General features: G+C 28.0%; 3 protein-coding genes across 3 annotated transcripts; 2 read left to right on the plus strand and 1 right to left on the minus strand.

Annotated features, from left to right (window-relative positions):
* Positions 1–9008: 9008 nt before the first annotated feature.
* On the minus strand, positions 9009–9977 carry LOC135929970 (succinate dehydrogenase cytochrome b560 subunit, mitochondrial-like). The gene is made up of 5 exons (XM_065466727.1): positions 9842–9977; positions 9744–9797; positions 9542–9699; positions 9332–9495; positions 9009–9288 (listed from the first exon to the last, which is right to left on the minus strand). The coding sequence occupies exons 1-5, from the start codon at positions 9871–9873 to the stop codon at positions 9181–9183; spliced, it is 516 nt and encodes a 171-aa protein (XP_065322799.1). The 5' UTR covers positions 9874–9977; the 3' UTR covers positions 9009–9180.
* Positions 9978–14942: 4965 nt separating this feature from the next.
* On the plus strand, positions 14943–19597 carry LOC135929778 (peripherin-2-like). Its single transcript, XM_065466487.1, has 4 exons — positions 14943–15361; positions 18632–18778; positions 19272–19500; positions 19583–19597. The coding sequence occupies exons 1-4, from the start codon at positions 14943–14945 to the stop codon at positions 19595–19597; spliced, it is 810 nt and encodes a 269-aa protein (XP_065322559.1).
* A 99-nt stretch (positions 19598–19696) lies between these two features.
* On the plus strand, positions 19697–20861 carry LOC135930400 (uncharacterized). The gene is made up of 2 exons (XM_065467193.1): positions 19697–19827; positions 20351–20861. The coding sequence occupies exons 1-2, from the start codon at positions 19710–19712 to the stop codon at positions 20803–20805; spliced, it is 573 nt and encodes a 190-aa protein (XP_065323265.1). The 5' UTR covers positions 19697–19709; the 3' UTR covers positions 20806–20861.
* The last annotated feature ends 314 nt before the right edge of the window (positions 20862–21175 follow it).

Below are 21175 nucleotides of genomic sequence, written 5' to 3' on the forward strand. Positions count from 1 at the left end.
GAGAAGAGAAGAAGAAGAGACATTTTTGAAATTTTACATCATTATTATGTTGTAAAATATTTTTAGAAATGCTCCCATAAAAATTTTGTTGAATTTTTAAATTTAATGAATTCTTTAGTTTTAGGATAAGATCATGATATATTGCTAATACATCTTCAGATTGCAATTTTATCATTAATAATAATTTTTTGTAATTGTTCAAATTCTGGATATATTATCTATAATATCATAACGTTTTTCTACATATTCTATAATATTTTTTATAAATATCTTATATACATATTTGAAATTTTACATCATTATTATATTGTAAAATATTTTTAGAAATGCTCCCATAAAAATTTTGTTTTAATGAATTCTTTAGTTTTAGGATAAGATTATGATATATTGCTAATTCATCTTCAGATTGCAATTTTAAATTTATGTTATTGACTAAAGTGTCAACGTTAAGGACAACACCTAAATATGCCTCTGCAAAATCATCTCCAAAAATTATTTCAAAATTGGTGGGGTTGCTGATAATGATAAAAAATATTCTTTAAGGGGTTGAAAACATTTAAGCATCCGCTTAATCGCTGGAATTAATGTAAACCAGCGTGTTGGAACTTGGCGAAGTAATTCTGACCATTCTAAATTGCATCATTCTACCAATTCTTTTAAAATTGTAACTCTTTTTGTCGAGTTGCTAAATAAAATTATGGCCTTTTTAAACGAATTGTGAAGAATGTGGCATATACAACCCATTGGTATAATATTATTACTATGGCTTTTCAATTCTGTCTAAATACTTTAATTTTTCCCAAAGTTTACAGATGCGTTATCTGCACAATAGGCCGTTACATTAGCAATATCAAGTTCAGCGAATTTTAAATTTTCTAGCAAGCATCTAGATATGTCTTTAGGGGTTTCACTGTCAGACGAAAAAAATTTAAGTAATTAAACATTTGTTCCATTCTTTTTGTTGAAGTATCTAAGTAATAAGGGAAATGTGTTTATATTACCTTTATTCTATGCATCCGTTAGTATTGAAAACGGATGATGTTTTTTTAGATCTTTTATAATATTTGCCCTTAATTTATTTCATTTAAAATTTTACGAGTTATTATAATTATACTTGATAAAATTTCTGAAAATTGAATTTCTGTTGTGGGTAATTGATCAATGAATATGATTGGTTAGTTGGACTATTAACAAATACTACAATTTTTTTAAATATTTATAATAAAATTAATTTAAAATTTTATATTTGTTTTTAAAAAAATTTTAAAAAATTTTAAAATATTTTGAAAAAATTTAAAATCGTAAGAAAAGTGTGAGACTAAGTGTGATTATTTTAATTTACTCAAAAAACGTGAGAAAAGCGTTAAGTGTGAAAAAACGTGGGTAAGTAAAAATTAGGTTGAAATCGTGAGAATTACGGCTAAATCGTGACATCTGGCACCCTGAGAGGAAGAGGAAGGGAAAAATATTATTTTTTAATACCCAGTTCCCTAGGTAAATGGAATCAGCTACGAATTTCCTTGCCCAATTTGTGAATTAATGCTATTTAATGCGAATCGGTTTATAAATTTTAATAATGAATCTTGGACACGTAATATTTTTCGATATGATTCCTAAATTCGGCTTGGAAATTTGTATTGATCTAGGAAGGGGTATTAGTAGAGAAACTAGAAAAAAAAAAGTAGAAACGTAAAAACAAGTATATTTTTTTTTTATTCCTCGAAGCTCAAGTCGTTCTTTTAATTTTAAAATGTTCCATCTACCGGTTCCTTAAGAAACGAAAAATCATAGGAGGGTTACTGAATGGATTGAGAGCAAATCGTATATGTTAAAATTTTTATTAAGTTTGTAAAATTTGAAAAATTTAAGGAAGAATTTGTTGAAAACTTTCACCATTTTTTTTTTGCGTTTATTTTTACGCTGCTCTCGTATATTGCAAGCTGATCACAAAAATTTGTTTTTAGCGTGCTCAAAAAATAAAAATCTACAGAGACTCAAAGATTTTATTTTGAAGAACATTTCCGTAAATTCTGTTGTGTCACGTGTTTTTACGATAATAATATCGGTCAGACAGGGGTCATACTCGAAGTCCAAGCTCTAGTATTTTATTCTGTTCCCCTAAGGGATCAAGAATATTTTATAAATTTTTGTATTTTGAGCCAGTTTGCGAAACCCTGGGTTTTCAGAGTTTATTTATTATAAACTGACTGGAATATATTTAATTTACACAAAAAATTTTATCTGACCTCTCCGTGCATAGGCTAGCGAATTTCCAATCGACGCTATTCATATTTCAGGCTATTTGGGACTAAAGTTCAAGGTGTTGAGAAATATTGGGCACTTTTTAAAAGTTTTAACATCAGGAATTATTTTGGGCTTATTGATATTTATCAGAGACTTTCTATAGCCTGGCCCGGATTTTTTTTTGAAAATTTTTTCGGCCCGACCGGACCCGGGTTTTTTTTTTAAAAAAATTTCAGGCCGGACCGGTTTTTTTTTTAAATAAATTTTATTTATTATCTTTGATTTTTACAGCTAATAATGGCGATTTCAAATATTCGGTTTAAAAATATACGGCCTGGCTCGGATATATTTTTTAAAAAAAATTTCAGGCCCGGCACGGGTAAACTTAAAAAAATTAAAATACGGTCGGCCCAGGGGCCGGGTCAGCAGGTCTCTGATATTTATTTTATACTTTATTATGCAATTAGACTAATTCGATCGTTCAAACAAAAATGCAACCAATGGACTTAGTTGACACAACTATTTTTTATAAAAAAAATTATATTTTTATTTTTAAAAGTCTAATAAAAAAAAAGAAGTAATATAATATTCTTGTCCAAAAATAAGATGCAGGGTGAGATATCTAAGAACATCTAATGTAAGGTTCAGAGGAAGAAGGCATAAGCTCAGCATTTATTGTAAACAACACTCGTAAAAGTTTAAAAATATAATAATAAAAATGTGCATTTATTTCTTTCCGAGCTTATAATTGGGTGTAGTGTTGTTAAAAGGCTCGTTATGAGCCGATTTTTTAAAAACGGCTATCTTAATATTTCAGTCAGAAAAATATTGCCTAAAGAGGGTACGAACGCGCTCCTATGGATGCTGTTGAAGGCATTTCTGAAGTCTAAGTTGCAGAAAACCTTATCCGCCTTAGTATTTATAAATATACGTGCAACATGTGGGGCCACTTCACACCTACCGCTCACTCAAAATCCTAACAGTGAGGGAAATAGGAGGAAACTGGCCTTAGGCCGGATCCTATTTACAATAGCCTTGGCGACTAATCGACGAAAGAATGACCCTATGGCTATGGGTCTAATGTCACCACCCGACTTGGTTAAAGAAACAAGACGTGCGCCTAAAAGAATAGGACGAATACATGGCATAAGAGGATATTATTGCAAAGTTGAGTTAATGATTTCAGCAAGGGGTTAATAAAACCACTATCAGAGCACTGAATGAATTCAACAAAAAAACCGGGTCTGAAACCGTTCAACCCACCTGTCGTCCCTTTTTTAAAGGACTTCAAGCACTTAAGCACTTCATCACAGATAAAAGGAATAGGGAAAGAGGCATGCAGGTGGGAAGCCAATGGATGTTTCTCGAGAAGTTGTTGAAAGATAGTAACGTTGATAGGGGAAATCGTATCATCAGAAGTCAATATTCGGGCACCGCCATTAATATCTCCAAGATCTAATTTTATCAGATATCAATTTAAAGCGGAAAGAGTTAGGATTTAAAGAGTTAGATGAAATAAATTCATCAATAATAGTATTACCAAAATTGGACACCTTTTCCTTAATTGAGGCATATAAGTTATTTATTTTATTTTTGGTTTTAACTAGGACTCGCAAACAAAAACTAATCAGGTCTAACCATAAGGGTATTGTGGAGAAATCTTAATTCAAATTATTTATAAGTGACGTGAGGAACTTTGAGAAACTGGGGGCTTATGCGAATTAAGAAATAAATCAACAAGAGCTCGAGGAACAACAAACCGGACTGGGGTCATACGAGTGAGGAGCTCTAATAAAAGGATCTGAGCGGGAGGAGAGGGGGAAATTTTCCTGAATTGGGGCAAGCGGGTGAACCATGTTTCCTAAATACACCATTTAAATTCAGCGAAATTATTTTTAAGCATACTCGGCAAACAAGATTTTATCATGAGATGGCTTTGAAAGGAAGAACCCTAACAGATATAACTTTGAATGGAAGAAAAAAAAAACCCCCCAAAAGATATTAACAAGGGAAATTGGGGAAAAAAAATTAAAATTGAAAAAGAAATATACATGAGCTATCAGAAGTATTATTATGACAATCGAAATTAGGGGGGAGGGGGGGGGGGTTGGTAAATTTTAAGCCGAATCTCTAAAAAATATAAAATACTCACACCTAATGGGTGATAACCACTTTGTTCCCATAGCAGCTACATCAACCTGCTCTTTTGGACAAGCGGCTTTAGAACTATTCAAAATAATATCCAAATCTATAAAAAAAAATCATACCTTTCTCCATTTTACAAACTCAAGCAGAAAATTGCCGTATCCATAATTAGATCTAATTATCAAATATTTAAAACATCATGGCCCGACCTCGCCATTTGATATTTATTTTTTTTAAATATACATTTGTATCAATCTTTCTTTTTTTTTAACTTTAACTGATATATGACATATTTTATTATATTCTCTATATTATAACGTTAATTTTTAAATAATCATATTTTATCATATTTGTATATGAATTTCAAATTTAAAATAATTGAATTTTATAAAATAAAATTAGATACATAAAGTATAAGGGAGTATTATTGAGAACAAGAAAACAAGAGAAATAATAATTGGACGTAAACAAAGGAAAATTCTTCGGGAAGGGTGTTGTGGGGTGATTTGGCAAATTTGAATTATAAAAATAGAGCTTATATTTTAATTCATCTACAAATCTACTATATTTATTTTATTTTTTAACTCAAATGTAAATGCAAATTTTTTAAAACTTATATGCCCCGTATGTTTATTTATGATAATAAAAATTTAATAAAATTGTATCCGTTAGTTGGCGTTAAATGTAAGAAAAAAAAAACATATTTACGTTTTAAATATCAGATTTTAAAAAGAAACCATGGATTGGAAATAATTATTTTTTGGTATTTAGCTGACCAATGACATATATAATACCTAGACTGACGATTTATTCATTAAAAGTGTACATCAATGCAAACCAGCTGGAGACGCTATCTTTGTTACACTGATATTTTTTAAAATTATAAACGAGAGCCTAATTTATTTCTATATCTGAGCAAACTTTATCAAAGAATTACCGGATCATCGAGATAATAAGGAAGCAGGTTATCAATTTAATAGTAGTTTTTAAAATGAGAATAATTAACTATATGTTTTACCAAAATGGCGGCTCCAGCTGATTTGCTTTTAACGACGCTTAAAGATGCATTGAATCGTCAGTCTAGGTATTATTTATGTCATTGGTATATGCTATTTATTACGTGGAAAACCCTAAATAAAAAATATCGGGTTTTCTCTAGAAATATACAGTTAAAACATTTGAATTTTGACGACAAACATGCAAAATACCTTGCTGAGTGTATTGATGGTATTGCACCTACTTTTTCATAACATTATCCTAAAATGATCGCTTAGTCGTCTCATAACTGAACAAGGGTCCCTAAATTCGGAAGAGGCGCATCATGCTGGGGGTTTTTGAGAGAATCAATTAGGGCCTCTTTTTATATTTAGGTGTAGATACACGCGGAAAGCTTAAAAATATATCTAAAAAAAAGAAAAATGGATTACATCTAAATTTCCACTTAAGAACACCGATCTTCAAACTCACACTTTTGCTATTCTTACTGGCCTTTAAAAATTTTTGTTATTTTTATACTTAATGCCATGCATGTGAACGTTGTCGTTGTAAATAATGTTATTTAAAATATTAAATTTCGACCAATCCGTGGACCTCATAATCGAACCAGAAGCTGTAAACCTTCTAGCCAATTAAATTGCTAGAAAAATATTTCCTTTTTAATATTTATAGTTTATTAGACAATGTCTAAAAAAATTATATATTTAGTTTATAGATTTCTAAAACTTAACCGCTCAGTTATCATATGGCCAAATTAATTAGTTTCATAAACTTGTAAATCACTTCAATTGGTCGAATTGATGGAATTTTTTTTTAATACTTAAGGTTAAGGCCATTTGTAAAACATTATCTTAAAAAAATATTTTTAAAATTCGATAATACGGTTTATGACCGAACAAAAACCACAGCACAGTTACTCCGTATATGCCGAAATACGATTCAAAGAAACGCGGGTTATAACTGATTCCTATTTTAAATTTGCTAAAAAAACCAGATTTTTTTAAATCCCTGACAAATTATAGTTCAAAGATAAAAAATAAAAAAGGGTGAATTGTAAAGAAAGGGAACAAAATTATTCAATTTTTTTTAAAAAAATTCCACAACGAAAATGGTAATATTTCCGTTTTTTTTAGCTTAACTCAAATGTAAATTGTTTATCTAGATATATATATTAAAATATTGAATAGAATCGGTATGTAAGTTTTAAAGACAATTTACAAGTTGAGGGATGAGCTAAGTTGGTGTTACCTTGGGTAAAGAGCTATACAGTAAGACTCATGTTCCGTAATCGACAAATTTTTAGCCGACTCCAAAACGGCTTTGTCGAATTTTTAGTTGAAAAAATCGGTTTAGACTAATTTTAGCCTAAAAATCAGTTAAAATTAATTATTCAAAAATTAGGCATCGGCTAATCATCCGTCAGTTGTTACGTAATAAATATAAATATTTATGTATTAATAAATTTGAATAAGTAATTAAGGCTAGTCTTGGTGTTGCGTAACACTGACGGACCTTCAACCGAGCTCCTTGGCCGATGACTAATAGGTTTTAGTCGATTTTTAGGGCTAAACTTATTTAGACTTATGCGAAGTTCTAAGCCGATTATGCAACACTAAGTAAAACCGTGATATGGTTAATCTCCCTAGGAGACACTAAATTTAGTTAACGGTAGCCAAAATTAATTACTGATTTCCCGCTATATTAACTAGAGCGGATTATGAAAATTATTCTTTTGCTTATTTAGGTTTTTAAAATTAAATTCTATCAGAAAATTTTATAAAGCAATAAATTAAATTATCGGTTATTTTTAAATATTCGTTTACAAATCGTGACCCGAGAATTAGATTATTCCATCTCCACTTCTCGTAAATTTAAGTGACTTTAATTTAACTTATTTTATAGTTATTTCAGATTTTTTTTTATGTAAATAGAATAGTATAATTATAAAAAAATTGATTTATATTTTAAAAAAAAGAAGACATTTTTGAGGACCTCATTCTTAAGCGGCGAAATATTGTAATTTTTGGAATATTTTAAAAATAAAAATCATTGAATCTGCATACCCGGCTTAAAACCGGATCCATTAATGGAACTAATCGAATAGTATGAGTTTAAATCCGGAATGGGGGCTTAAAAATTTTTTAAATCCGGACCGAGTTTTTTTAAAAAAATATATAAGCAACTACTAGATCGGCGATTAACTCATTAAATGCATTTAAAATCCTTATTTAGGTGTCCGCTGCAGCGCCATTTTGTGGTTTGTAGATTAGATGACATTAAATGTGCGATCATATGATAAATAGACAATTAGTCTAAGTGAAAACCACAAAATGGCGCTATAGCTGACTCATATGTTTGGACACTTTTCTTTTTGCATATCGTCTGTGGCCTAGTCGATAAGTGCGTTGATCACTTATCCGATAGACCTGTGTTCGAATCCAGCATGGGTCATGTTTATTTTCTAAAGCCAATTTGGGTCTATATTGGGGGGGGGGGAGATGATATGTAATAGATTGGACTAGACCACGTGATTCCATTAATATATTAGAAAATAAGTGTCTTATTACATTCTTAATGAAATTTAGATTATATATTTTTAATGAAGCTACTGAAGATATATAACCATTTTCATGTATTATTTTTAACAAGCTATGGATCCTATACTATATAGATAGATTATACATACTCTTAACCTGGCCAAAGGCCAGGAAACTTATAAGGTGTATAGGAAACCAGCTCCCATTTGCATATATAAGATAGCAAAAAAAAAAAAACTAAGTAAGTATGCTAGATAAAATTTAGATAATGTATTTATTAAATAAATAGCTTATGTATATTCCATGTTCAGTTGAAGCAGAGTTCCAAATTTTTTAGAAACCTTTTCCAATATATTGAAAATAAAGATGTGATTTTTTTAAAAAAATTATGAAATAACATTTTGAAAGAATTTTAAATAGCTTTAAGTCTAAACATATAAATAAAAATGTTAAGTTTGCCTAATTTATAAGACTCAAAATTTGCTAAAACTGATAATTTATCAGGTTAATTTAATCAAAAAAATAAATAAAATTTCTTAACACATAAAATACATAATTGTATATTTTCAATTTTCTTTCAAGTGGGGCCAAGAGAGAATTTTTAGTTTAATGAATAAGTTGTTTAATTTGGCTCTCATTTAATTATAAGAAGCCAAAAGCAAAATTTTGGCATTTATATCATGAAGAGTACACAAGATTTATTTTCAAAGATAAGAAACTTTTTAAATAAAATATATTCTTCCAATATATATATAGAGATTTATATTTAATTTTTTTTTAATATTCAAATATTATAAATTTGCAATTTGGTAAATAAAAATATTCGCCAATGCTTATTTAAACTGTGGTTATGTTCTGCTTTCCGACTTTTTAAACTCATTTTACTCACTGTGAGAATATAACAGGCATAATCATGAGCTAAGGGGGTGATGTAACTTTGATTTTAGTATCTGTTTGTGCCTCTTTTTTTAAATCCCTTCCATTATCCATCTATAACAATATTTTAAGATGAAAATTTAATATTTTTTATTATCTTTTCCCTTCAAATTCTAATAAAATAAGTTTAATTTATTTTTGGATGGCATTCTTTCAATTTATTTGATCTCCATAACTTAAAATAAAGCACTAGAATATAATAAATGTAAAATTGCACAAATGATAACAAAATATTTGATACTTTAAAATTTATTATTTTTAGTATAATAATTTAGCATATATATATATTAAATTTTAAGATTATTGTGATAAATTAAAATATTTAAAGTTTTAATGCAACCAAAGCCGAAGTGATTGCTGTCAACAATATTACAGCATATCCACTTCTGTATACATTTGGGAGTTCAAATCCTTTGCCAAAGTCCCAAATCTTTAATAAATACTTATATTATAATCATAAATATCATTTATACTAAATGTCTTGTTCCATTTAAAATATGATACATAATGGGAAGAGCTAATATAAATTTGGCTGTTGTAAAAACATGTGGATGTATGCTCAAAGTATGTATTTGATCTATGTAATAAGGAAAATTATGTGGTAATACAAATAATCCCAAGGCAGCAAAATATAATGCTAGATTAATATTTATTAAATAATTATAACAGGTAATTTGGATTACAGCTATATATTGCAACACCAGTTATTCTATGTAATAGTGATAAAGTAGTTGTTAATTGAGGTTTATAAACAGTCCAGGGTGATGTGGGTCTATTTTTATCCCAATTCTTTTTATAAAATAACCATTGATCTTCATCCATTTGTGAAGTTAGTTTCACACTATATATAATATAATTAATATATTGATAATTTAAGGCTCTAACTTGTTTATATAAAAATTCATGTTTGAAGTTGTCCATAAGATGCGCTTAATGTTGCTATAATTAAAAAGATATTAAATTAAGTTAACTATTTTAATAACCTTCTCAATATTAAACGATTAAGCAGAGCCATATTAACGAGTATCGGATTTTTGCTAAAATCAGCCGATATGTTCTATGTCATCTCTCATATGATCTGTCAACTGATAGATTAGGAAAGATTTACAGTTTGATGTGATGGATTACAAATTATGACATAATGAAACTTCAATTATATTATTTTCTTTTTATATTAATATATTTTTAAACAGAAGATTTTACTGAGTGTGATTATCTCCTTTATAAAGGATTTGTTATTTATATATTTTTTGAAAAATATCTAAACATATCATTTATATCATCCAGAATGTTTTAAACACATTTTTTTATTAATTGTAAGATGGTGCTTGCGAGACCATCTACATTACCACCATTAAGAATTTTTATATTATATAAAAATTTAACTCAACTTCTTTTTAACCTTTTGATCTTAATAGATTTAACAAACACATTTATTATATTATGACATTTAATAAAACTTGATAAATATATTTATATAAATCAGGGGCGTCACTAGTCTTTACAATCTCAGGGGGGCTCAACTAAAAAAAAATTATGGGGGCTTCGCCCTGCATCCTTATTTGCGGGCCAGGCCGGCCTTTGGTCGGGTTTTATATTAATATATTAAACTATTTAAAAATTTGCTAACTCTGAATAATTCTGAATTTCATATTTTGTCGTTTATTATATTATGCATACAAAATAAACTTGCATATAAAAAAAATACAAGACATTTCTATTTAATACAAAATCTATTTATTACAGTATAAAATATTTTCGATTGCTGATATAAAAAAATTTTGACAAGTGATAAAAAAGGTTAATTAATTCATATATATGCTTCAATTGATAATGGTTTTTAAAAACTACATATTATAAAATTAGCAACTTACATTGACAAAAGGTCAAGAAACCAATATAACACTCTGTTACTGTTTTTCAGACAATGTTTTATAGAATGGACTAATAAGGAAAAATTTATAGACCAACCGTATCAACAATTCTTGGAAAAGAGAATATAAACGACCAATCCAAATCATAAAACTATATGGTGTTAGAGCTTTCTTAAATGACATGATGGAAGTAGATAAGTAAGAGAAAAAAATTGTGAGATATTAAATTTCTAAAAGTTTATCTTCCATTTTTAATAATATATAAACAACTACACAGTTGACCATTATTGCTTATAAAATATGCAATATATGCTCTCAGCAATAATCCTAAATTACATAGCCACACAAATAATATATGCTAGTTAATTTGCAGTCATAGTCATGACACTCACTATATTAACTTATATCAGAATTTATTAAGCTAGATAAATTGATAAAACAAAAACACTAAAAATGCTTAGAAGAAATTATGCAAATGTATTGAAGCCTTAAGTTATTTACAAGGCAGGGATGCCATATTAGAAATGAAACATAATTATAAAATAAGAACCAGTGATATAATATTATAAAAGAAATTAATTAAGATTTTATATATTATTGTTATACCACCTCTAGTTGGTGTATTATATCTTAAAATAGTAGTAGTTAGTAATAATATCAAAAATATACTAGTATTAAAAATTTAACTCAAAACTCTTTTTCAAATAAGAAAAAAAAATAGCTTTCCTAAAAACACGTAAAAAGAGAGAAAAGTATTCTAATTTATTACATCCATTCTGAGATAAATAATATGTTAAATTTTAAAAAATATTTTTAAATAAATGGATAGCGTTAAATAGCAATTTATTACTTATATCTATTATCAAAAGTTTAGTAAAATTTATTAAAATATTAACTGTAATATATTATATAACTGTCAAATACGTTTGTAAAGTGCTATTTAACCTAATATTTTATAACCAATTATATCTTAGAAAGGATTATAAACTATATGTTTATTTACTTTTTATAAATAAATCTCTTATACTTATTTGGATTTGGACCTTGAAAATAATTTTAAGAAGAGGCATGGTAACTAAATTTATATATCAATAATATAGTTGATTGACTCGGCTAATTACAATTAAATTTGTTAATTGTAAATTAATAATTATTTAATTAGAGTTATATAATAATTTAAATAATAAAAGTCAATAAAGCTTCAACTGTTAATGCTAAATTAATATTTAGTGAGTGATATTAATTTACTATTTTTAGCACAAAATTTTATTGCAAGCTGACATAGTGAAAATATAATTTATAAGTATTAATCTAATCTAATAAATATAGTATTCATTTAACAATAATTTAGATAGACTTATTAATTTTTAAATTACAAAATTAAATATATATGTTACTCAATAGAATTATAAAAGAAATTAATCAGTTGGCAATCAAAAAAATTTATTTTTAGTTCAAGGGGATATTAAGGAGCCATTAAAAAAAAATTTTGCTTCAGGGGGCTATTCTAAATTTACAGGGGGCTGGAGCCCCTGCGCCCCCCTAGCGACGCCACTAATATAAATAGAAGGATTTATATATAATAGAAAGTAGAATGATGTTCTATAATAAAATGACAAGATAGTTTGCATATTACCTAAATATATAGTGTGAAAATTTTTTTATTAAACAAGATCTTTTGCTACACGTAACAAAAATAGTAAAATTAGAAAATATTCAGTTGTATTAGCTAGGGGGGTGCCAAAACATATGGTGACCCAAGAATATATTTACTAGCCTTTTTAAACTAGAAAAGGGAATCAAAATTAGCGACCAAAAAAAGTTGAAACCCAACAATATTTCAAATAAGGAAAAACACAAAAAAAAATTGGGATTAAGGCCATTTCCAAACATAAAGTTGTTTTGTTTTTCAAAGCCGTTTTTTATATTTCCGGCTAATTATTTGTTTATTACCAAACAAAGTGTAATATTTGGTCAAATTAATTATGTATTGTGGTAAAATCCTAATTTCTTTATTAAATTCTATCTAAATTAATCAATTATAAATTAAGATAAAAGAAAAAAAAAGCAACAAAAATGAAAAGAAAAATTAAAAATAAGAAAAAGATTAAAAATTTAATAAAATATATAAGCGAAAAATAAAAAAAATTGAACAACTCCGATTGTTAAACTTCTTAAAGTATGAAAAACCAATTTAAAATATTATCACGCGTTTTCCTTTAAAGTAAAAATTTTACTAAAACATTATTTTTGTTTGAATATTGTTCACAATTTGAAATAATAGTTCCTTTTGTAACAGAATATTTACAACATGTGTCATAACATAAATTTGCCACTAGACAATTCATTAATAAAAGTCATGCCAGCTTGATTTTTTTTTAAAAAAAAAAATTAAGGATTAAATGACTTCTAAAATCCGGAAGTGACGTTTCTCGAAGAAAAAAAAATTAATTCAAATTATTATCTTTTGTTTTAGAAATAACTTATTTTTAAAAAAAATTATCTGTAGTTGAAAATTTGGTTAGAAAAGAGTATTGAAAAAAAACATTTATGTTTGGAAAATAAGTGGCCTAAATGTAAATATTTTTAAATATAAATTGAAATTTAGAGAAAAGAGAATGAATTATTAAAATTAAATTTTTGAGAAGAGAAGAGAAGAGAAGAGAAGAGAAGAGAAGAGAAGAGAGAGAAGAGAAGAGAAGAGAAGAGAAGAGAAGAAGAGAAGAGAAGAGAGAGAAGAAGAGAAGAAGAAAGAGAAGAGAAGAGAAAGAAGAAAGAAGAGAAGAGAAGAGAATTTCCAAAACAAATTAAATTTTTTAGAAACAAAGGTTTTTTGCTTTGGTTTCAAAACAGAATTATTTTTTTATTACAAAACAAAAGTTGTTTTTCAAAAAAAACGTTGTTTATTATTTTTCATTTTTTAAAATAAAATATGTTCTCACAATATTTTTTTAATCTAAGTTTATAAATTAATATGAAAATCAGGTATTTACGAAAACGTTTTCTGATTGAAAGGTTAAATTTTGAAGTCAATCATTACCGAGGTAATTTCTTGATACTCATTTCAATGTCATTTCTACCAAAATTTTAAAGACAACTTGAGTGCCTTCTTCCAAAGTATTCGGATTATGAACTATTTCCATTCCTTTTAATTGTAGAATTTTGGCCCATATTTCAATACTAATTCATGTAAAAAATTTAGACAAACCTTTTTCTTTTGTTTAATTTAATTAAGTGTTTCAGAATATCCTGTTTTTTATGCTGAAAAATTTTTTGGATGTTGGTGTTAAAATAAATAAAAGAGAGAGAAAGAAAAAAAGAAATAAAGAAAGAAAGAAAGAAAGAAAGAAAGAAAGAAAGAAAGAGGCAGTCGATTCTCTTGGAAATAAGCTTGATTTTTAACTAAGCAGAAGAAAGGTGTTTTCTTGTTGTTAAAATAGAGGTGGGGTCCTTTAGGTGATTGCTAGAAATATTGCTCTGTCCTTAATTTTTTTAAGTCATTTGAGTGGTAATCTTAAGGTTGTACTTATAGAAAATCTAGCCATTCCTTTTCCTTTGAAAGTTTTGCAGCTGATAATAATTTTGATCGAAGGGAAACCTAACTCACATCCATCATGACTCCTCAATATTGATATGATGTTTTGTCGTGTTGAAGAACATGTCTGAGAAGAATTTTATAAGATGAGTGTGATAAACTATGTTGTTGCTATATCATGAAATGTGTAAAAGTTCTGAAAGATGAGTAAATCCAGAATGTGAGCGCCAGTGGATAATAGGTCCATAAAGCAAAAAATACTCTATCGCTCGCAATTGTTTAAATTTCAGACAGTGTTAACAGATTTAGTTCAAATGAGGGGGGGGCAGGGGGGTGTTAATTAATCTAAAAAAATGAGAATTAAACTCCAATATAAATATATAAGTTTTATATATTAATCATCCAAATATAACAACACCAAAAACAATGTTAATAAGCATTCTAAAATAAATTATTTTAATATGAAAGTTTCATTTAATTTCTTTATAAAATTTTTAATTTTTAAATCGGTTAATTTTAAACTATTCCAATTGATCTATTTCAAATAAATTTTATATCAATTTATCAAATATATATATTAAATAGTTTAACGGCATATTTACAAAAACAAATCAATTTTTCACAAGGATTATATATATATATCGAATTATCGACATTTTCGTAAAAATAATAACAATGCCATTATTACCCATGAATCTTGATGAGAATCAGAGGATCAAACTGGGCCTAATCCTCTGCTACTTAAACATTTTTTTGACCTTAGTCGGATTGGCCTTGCTCAGCTTGTCCTTGTACCTCAAATACACGATAGAGGACAAATTCGTTCTCATCAGTCATTACGATAACGATAGCGTGGTATGGATGCTAATAGCGCTTTCCATTTTTTGGATTACTCTTCACGGGCTCGGTTCAAAAATGGTATACGATTGCCGATCATTCCACACCCGACAGAGATCTCAATACTTTTTGATGCTATGGCTTCTCGTGCTTTTCTTCCTGCCTTGGATCGGCTTTGGTTGCGCTACCTTGTTATTTAAGCACGAAAGTTATTTATTAGACATACTCACGAACGGACTTTATCAAGCTCTGAAAAAGTTATAGTAATATAATTAATTTTTATCTAAACATGTATACCTTATCCCTCATTTGTAGTAAGAAATCCTATTGCATTGCTTAACGCCTCATATATAGTAAACGCGAATTTGTTCAAACGGTGCGGTATTTAACGCTATCGAAATCATAGTTGATTCTTCACAAATAATTTTTGAACTGCCAATATATAGAGTTTAACTTGTACACGTATCGAATATATTTTATCATCGCATTGCAACTTTTTTTCAAATGTTATCGTAGCGCATTCATCATTTTGCTACATATTTTATAAATTATACCTATTTTTATTGACTTGGTTTTGTAAAATAACGTAGCGATAAATACCAAACCGCTTGGATAAATCGCGTTCAATAAGTGAGGCCTTAACTTCTCAAAGTTAATAAGAGTAAATTATAGGGGCAATTCCATACCTAATTTTAATTATGAATCATTTACGAAGATTTAAAAATAATTATTATCGCGAAAATTTTGACTATCTAAACATATGAGTTTGTAAGGGTCTATACATGTCGTATTGCGATATGGGTACCCATGAAAGTTCGGAATATCTTATTTTTAAATCGTTGAATCAAGACGATTTTTAAATTTAAAAAAATCTATGTAAATGTACAATAATATGTGTAGAGTAGTGTTCTTTAGCGGCTACTTTTTTTCAGTGGCGTTTAGCGCTTTACATTTTTTTTTAGAAGATAGCGATATTGATAGGAATAAATATACATAAAAGTTATTACGATATATTTACAATTTTGAAAATTAATTTTAAAATCATAATCTTTTTATTTTAATTTTGAAATTTAAATTTAAAAATAAGCATCATAAATCTAAGTTTTCATAATTAAAATTTAAAAATGTCCACAATATAGATTGATATTGAAGATTATTTTGGTATAGCTCATATCGAAGGAAGTAATTTCCTGGCAAATGATTATAATAGGGAATTTCTTTTCCCTAAATTCGCAAAATATTTTAATCACGATAAAAAAAATATAACATAGGATATAATTTCGTTGTATGATGTGCCAAAAGATTTTATCATCAAACAAGACTAGTGTCATCAACTCAGTGGCGTAGCTAAGAATTTTCCTTAGAGAGGGTCCATACATATAAAGGCCTGGGGGGCTTCGCCCTCTAGACCCTTTTTAACGGGCCTTCGGCACTTTTGCCCGGTCTTCGGCCTGGCTTATCTTACAAATCATAACCATATCTCCGATAATATATAATAAACATATTTTTTAAATGCATCAATAATATGTTATTATAATTTAGTAGATTTTTCTCAATAACTTTATAATAATACTATCCAGAATAATTTCAATTGTAATATAATATCCTTGCAATATAATATCCTTGCACAAACAACAAAACCAGAAAAATATAAATTTCATGGTATTTATTTGATATAAAGTCACTCTTAAGTCTTTTGAACGTATAATCTAAAAAAAATTTGCTCTAGGAGGGGTCCAAACCCAAAAACCACCCCCGTAGCTACGCCATTTCTTCAACTTGAGAAAACGTTTAAAAGTAATATATATAAAATAATATCATGTGTAGCCCAATCCTAAATCCTTTTTAAAATAGAATTTGAATCAAAGTTGTATAATAGTTAATGTGCTAGGTGGGTATATGTGAAAGTTAATTTTCTGACTGGCCATAAGATACTATTTAAGGATTATATTTTGCAATAAATAATTAATATTAACATCTCATTTTCTCATCAGTCTCAAATTATTGTTCTTTATTACCTGGATGTTAAACATAGTGGCTATTGTTCACCCTAGTTTCAAGTTGAATTGACGCCATATGTTAATCTGACCTGAATCCAATGGGAAAACTTGATAGGCTAATGCAAACATTAAATAATACAATATCGAACTAGGATATCCTAGCCAGATCAAAAACTTTACCTCATATAGATATTTTTTTGAAACAAATAATAATACAATAAAATCCTCTAAACGCATTTTTTAAATCTAAAAATACTCAAATGAATATTTTTGATGATTATATTTAATTTATATTGGATTTAATACTGCATTGCCCACAGCAAAGCTTATACCTTATCGTCCCTGCAAAGTTGGGGATATGAGTATAGACCTGTTATTATTATTGAAATGCAATAAAAAAATATTTATATATATTTGGAATTACAGTCAAAAATATTTTTATAGCTTAAAAAGTAGCAAATAGCGCGCTACATTTTTAAAGAAGTAGCGGTAGCGATAGAGCTCTACTTTTAAAAGTAGCTACGATCTCCATAAATTTATGAAAATTATCGCCACAAACTTTTGCGTATTTTTTAAAAATTTTAAAAAAATCTATGTAAAAATTATATAAATTATGAATATTTAAAAATTTCAATTCCAAATGATTAATTTTCTTTATTCACAAATTATATTTATAGTCAATTTATGATAAACACGAAACACATATCATAATTTACATAAAAATTATAAATTAGTATAATATAAATTTGATTGAAAATTTGTAATAATATTAATAATTTAAGTAAGCGAAAATTTGTGAATTCTTCATCTAAAATGTAGGCTTTGCTTTGGTTGCCACAAATTCGACTTCTGCGCACTCGCGTTTTTGTTTTTGTCATTAATTTTTACTGTCTTTTGTCGCTTGAGATCCAAGTTTAGCGTGAAAGTTATAATTGAAAGCAAAATAGCCTAAGCCATCCTATGCACAGGATGTTCAATCAGGGGGTTTCGGTCATTGAAATTATAAAGCTTATAAAGCTGAGATGATTGCACTTTATTATGTTTAAGGTCAACTCTGACCAGAGTAGTCCCTCTTGGGATCCGCGGTCCTAGCAGAGATCCGATGCCCCAGCTCTTTAAAAGAGATCAGGGCATAAGAGCCGAACGATGTTAAAGTCGTGGCGATTAAGGGTAGGAATGCATAGTTGGCAGGTAGCGATGGCGAATATTTATAAAGTTTATTTGCCCCGATGTCCAGTAGAGCATCCCTATTTATATTGGAAGGGGCAAGAGGATAGATGAATTAGAACTCCCAGGTTAATTCGCCCCTTTTCCAAGGGATCCTAGTAGAACCAGGAGGCAGTTTACCATCGGAATTCTAAAGGTCCGTGGGCTCAAGGCTCTCTAATATAAGCATACTCTATATTTTCAAAAATACATTACCGGTCAATTTAAATTTTTCAAATTATTTCTGAAATTAGGAAATATCGATTTCACATAACTCATCTCAATATGAGACAAATTAAAAATGAATTAATTTCTATCTAGATATAGATCTGACGGTACTGTAAAACGAATTATCGATACCATACAACTTAAATTCTCTTGTTGTGGCAGCGTTAATTATGAAGATTGGTTCAAGATAGGCTGGATGCATACGAAATACCTTAACAAACAAACGTTAGATATAAAAAAGTATGCCAATTTTAATGACACATAGATTGACCATTCATTCATGAAAATGCATTTAAAAGCGTCGTTGAATGCAAATCAGCTGGACCCGCCATTACGGTAACCCATATTGTAATTATCCTTATGTTAAAAACTTTTATTAAATTGATAATTTGCTTCCTTATTATCTAGATGATCAGGCAATTCTTCAATAAAGTTTAGGGTAGATATAGAAATAAATTGGCCTATAGTTTAAAATTTTTAATAATGATATGGGCAAACAAAATGGCGTCGCCAGTTGATTTCATTGGTTTACACTTTTAGTGAATGAATCATCAATCTAGGTATTATATGTCATTGGCTAAGTTTTTCATCAATATATATTAAATTTGGGTTAATATATTTAAAAAAAAAATATTATTTATTACGTAAAATGTTTTTCAATTATTCTCTATCATCAAATTTATAAGTTTTTTTTAAATATAAATTTTATTTTATACTCTATCACCTAACGTAGAAAAGTAATTCGCGGAGATTATATAGCAGATGATGTGCCATTTAGTTGTTGCAAGATAAAGCATTTAGGACCATGTGTTCACTCGAGTTATACAACTCTTAAAAATGACCCTAAAATGTCTTTTAATTCTACCATACATGAAAGGGGATGCTCGGATGCTTTGATTGACAGTTTTGATGAATTGTTAGATATATCAGCATATGCTACTATCTCCACTTCTATTATAGAAGTTATTTTTATGATCAATTCTATATTTGATGTATTTTATTTACCATTCTTTTTTTTATTTATTAATATCAATTATAAAAAAGGGTTCATATTTATAACCTCTTTTTATATTTAAAGATAATCATATTTGTCTTGGCTAGATATTTCGAATCATCTATCAAAAACCTTAGATATTCGGCAGATCCCATAGGTGTGTCTGAAGGTTATATTATGGATAAGGCTCCCTGTCCTTGCTTAGAAAAGGGAGCCACGAATATAGGCCCCTTGAATCAACCTAAAAAGGATATAACTAAAAAGAGTTCAAATATAGCCAATGAAAATTTTGAAGGTATTTGATTTTCAAAAAAATAATATAGATTTTACGTTATGACGATTTTTAAGGATCAAATATATTTTATTAAATATTAAAAGACGTCCTCTATTAATGTTACCGACATAACGTGTAATCAGATAATATGTATAATATTTTATAAAGTTTATAAAATTTGGAGGGTAGAGTTTTTCACATGTTAGAATACATTTCCGGTAAAATCAAATTTTGATTGATTGATTTAAAGTTGGAAAATAACAAAATAATTTGTGAAGCACGTTTTATATTTTTAGATTTTGATTTTTGCTAAATGTGAATCCCACACCACTATGTGTAAAAATAACCCATTCTATAGATTACAGAAAATGGCAATAAATTTTTGGTTTCTTTAAATTTATATACTTAAATTGTATTAAAATTATATTGATTGACCGAAATTTTAAACCGGAAAAAGCTTATTGCTTGATTACGCTCATTGCCGGCGATAACACACACATATATATATAATATTTTCTCTTAATAAAATTGGTTTCAATGGAAGAATCCCAATCAGAAGACGAAGATAGACCCTTGCTTGATAAACAAAATGAAAGTACTAGGAAAGATACCAGAGATCCTAAAACAGATGTCAGGAAAGATGGAGACAAAGCTGGACCAGAGAGAGGAGAGATAAAACAAAAAGATAAAATAATTAATTCTAAATTAACACCAGATGAAGCTACTAGTAATGATAGAAAAGATGGCAATGATAAGGCGCAGTTGCCAAAGAGTGAGGAGATGAAACGTAAAGAGGAAACAACCAAATCTAGATTAAAACCGGAAATTCCTAGTAGTAATGTTAGAAAAGATAAAAGAGATACAAACATGGCAAGATCCAAAAAGGCTGGAGTAAACAAATCGCAAACATCTTCCACTACCTCGAGAGCACAAAAATCGGCAAAATCGAAGCCAGTCAAAAACCCTAAGCAAGCCACAAAATCGAAAAAGAAAAAATAATTTTATGATTATATAACCCTTTATTTAGTATTATATGGTTAATAATAATTCATGATATTTGCGAGAAGGTATGCAATAAATGAAATAATCATTTTTTATTGAAATAATTATTTTTCTTTGAAATAATTATTTTTATTGAAATAATTATTTTTCTTTGAAATTATTATTTTTCTTTGAAATAATTATAAATATTAAAATAAAAATTAAGTATTTCTAAAGTTGCAATCAATTAATCATTTACGAAAATATACTGGATTCATTTACTTGTTAAATTTTTCAAAAAATTAATGTATTTGAGCAATTTGAAAATTTAGTATTAAGAACATAAAGTTAATGCTATATTTTAGAAAATATATAAATGATTGAATTA

Source organism: Gordionus sp. m RMFG-2023, chromosome 5 (genome assembly GCF_954871325.1).
Source record: "Gordionus sp. m RMFG-2023 chromosome 5, tfGorSpeb1-WG-v2, whole genome shotgun sequence".
Taxonomy (NCBI): Eukaryota; Metazoa; Nematomorpha; class Gordioida; order Chordodea; family Parachordodidae; genus Gordionus; species Gordionus sp. m RMFG-2023.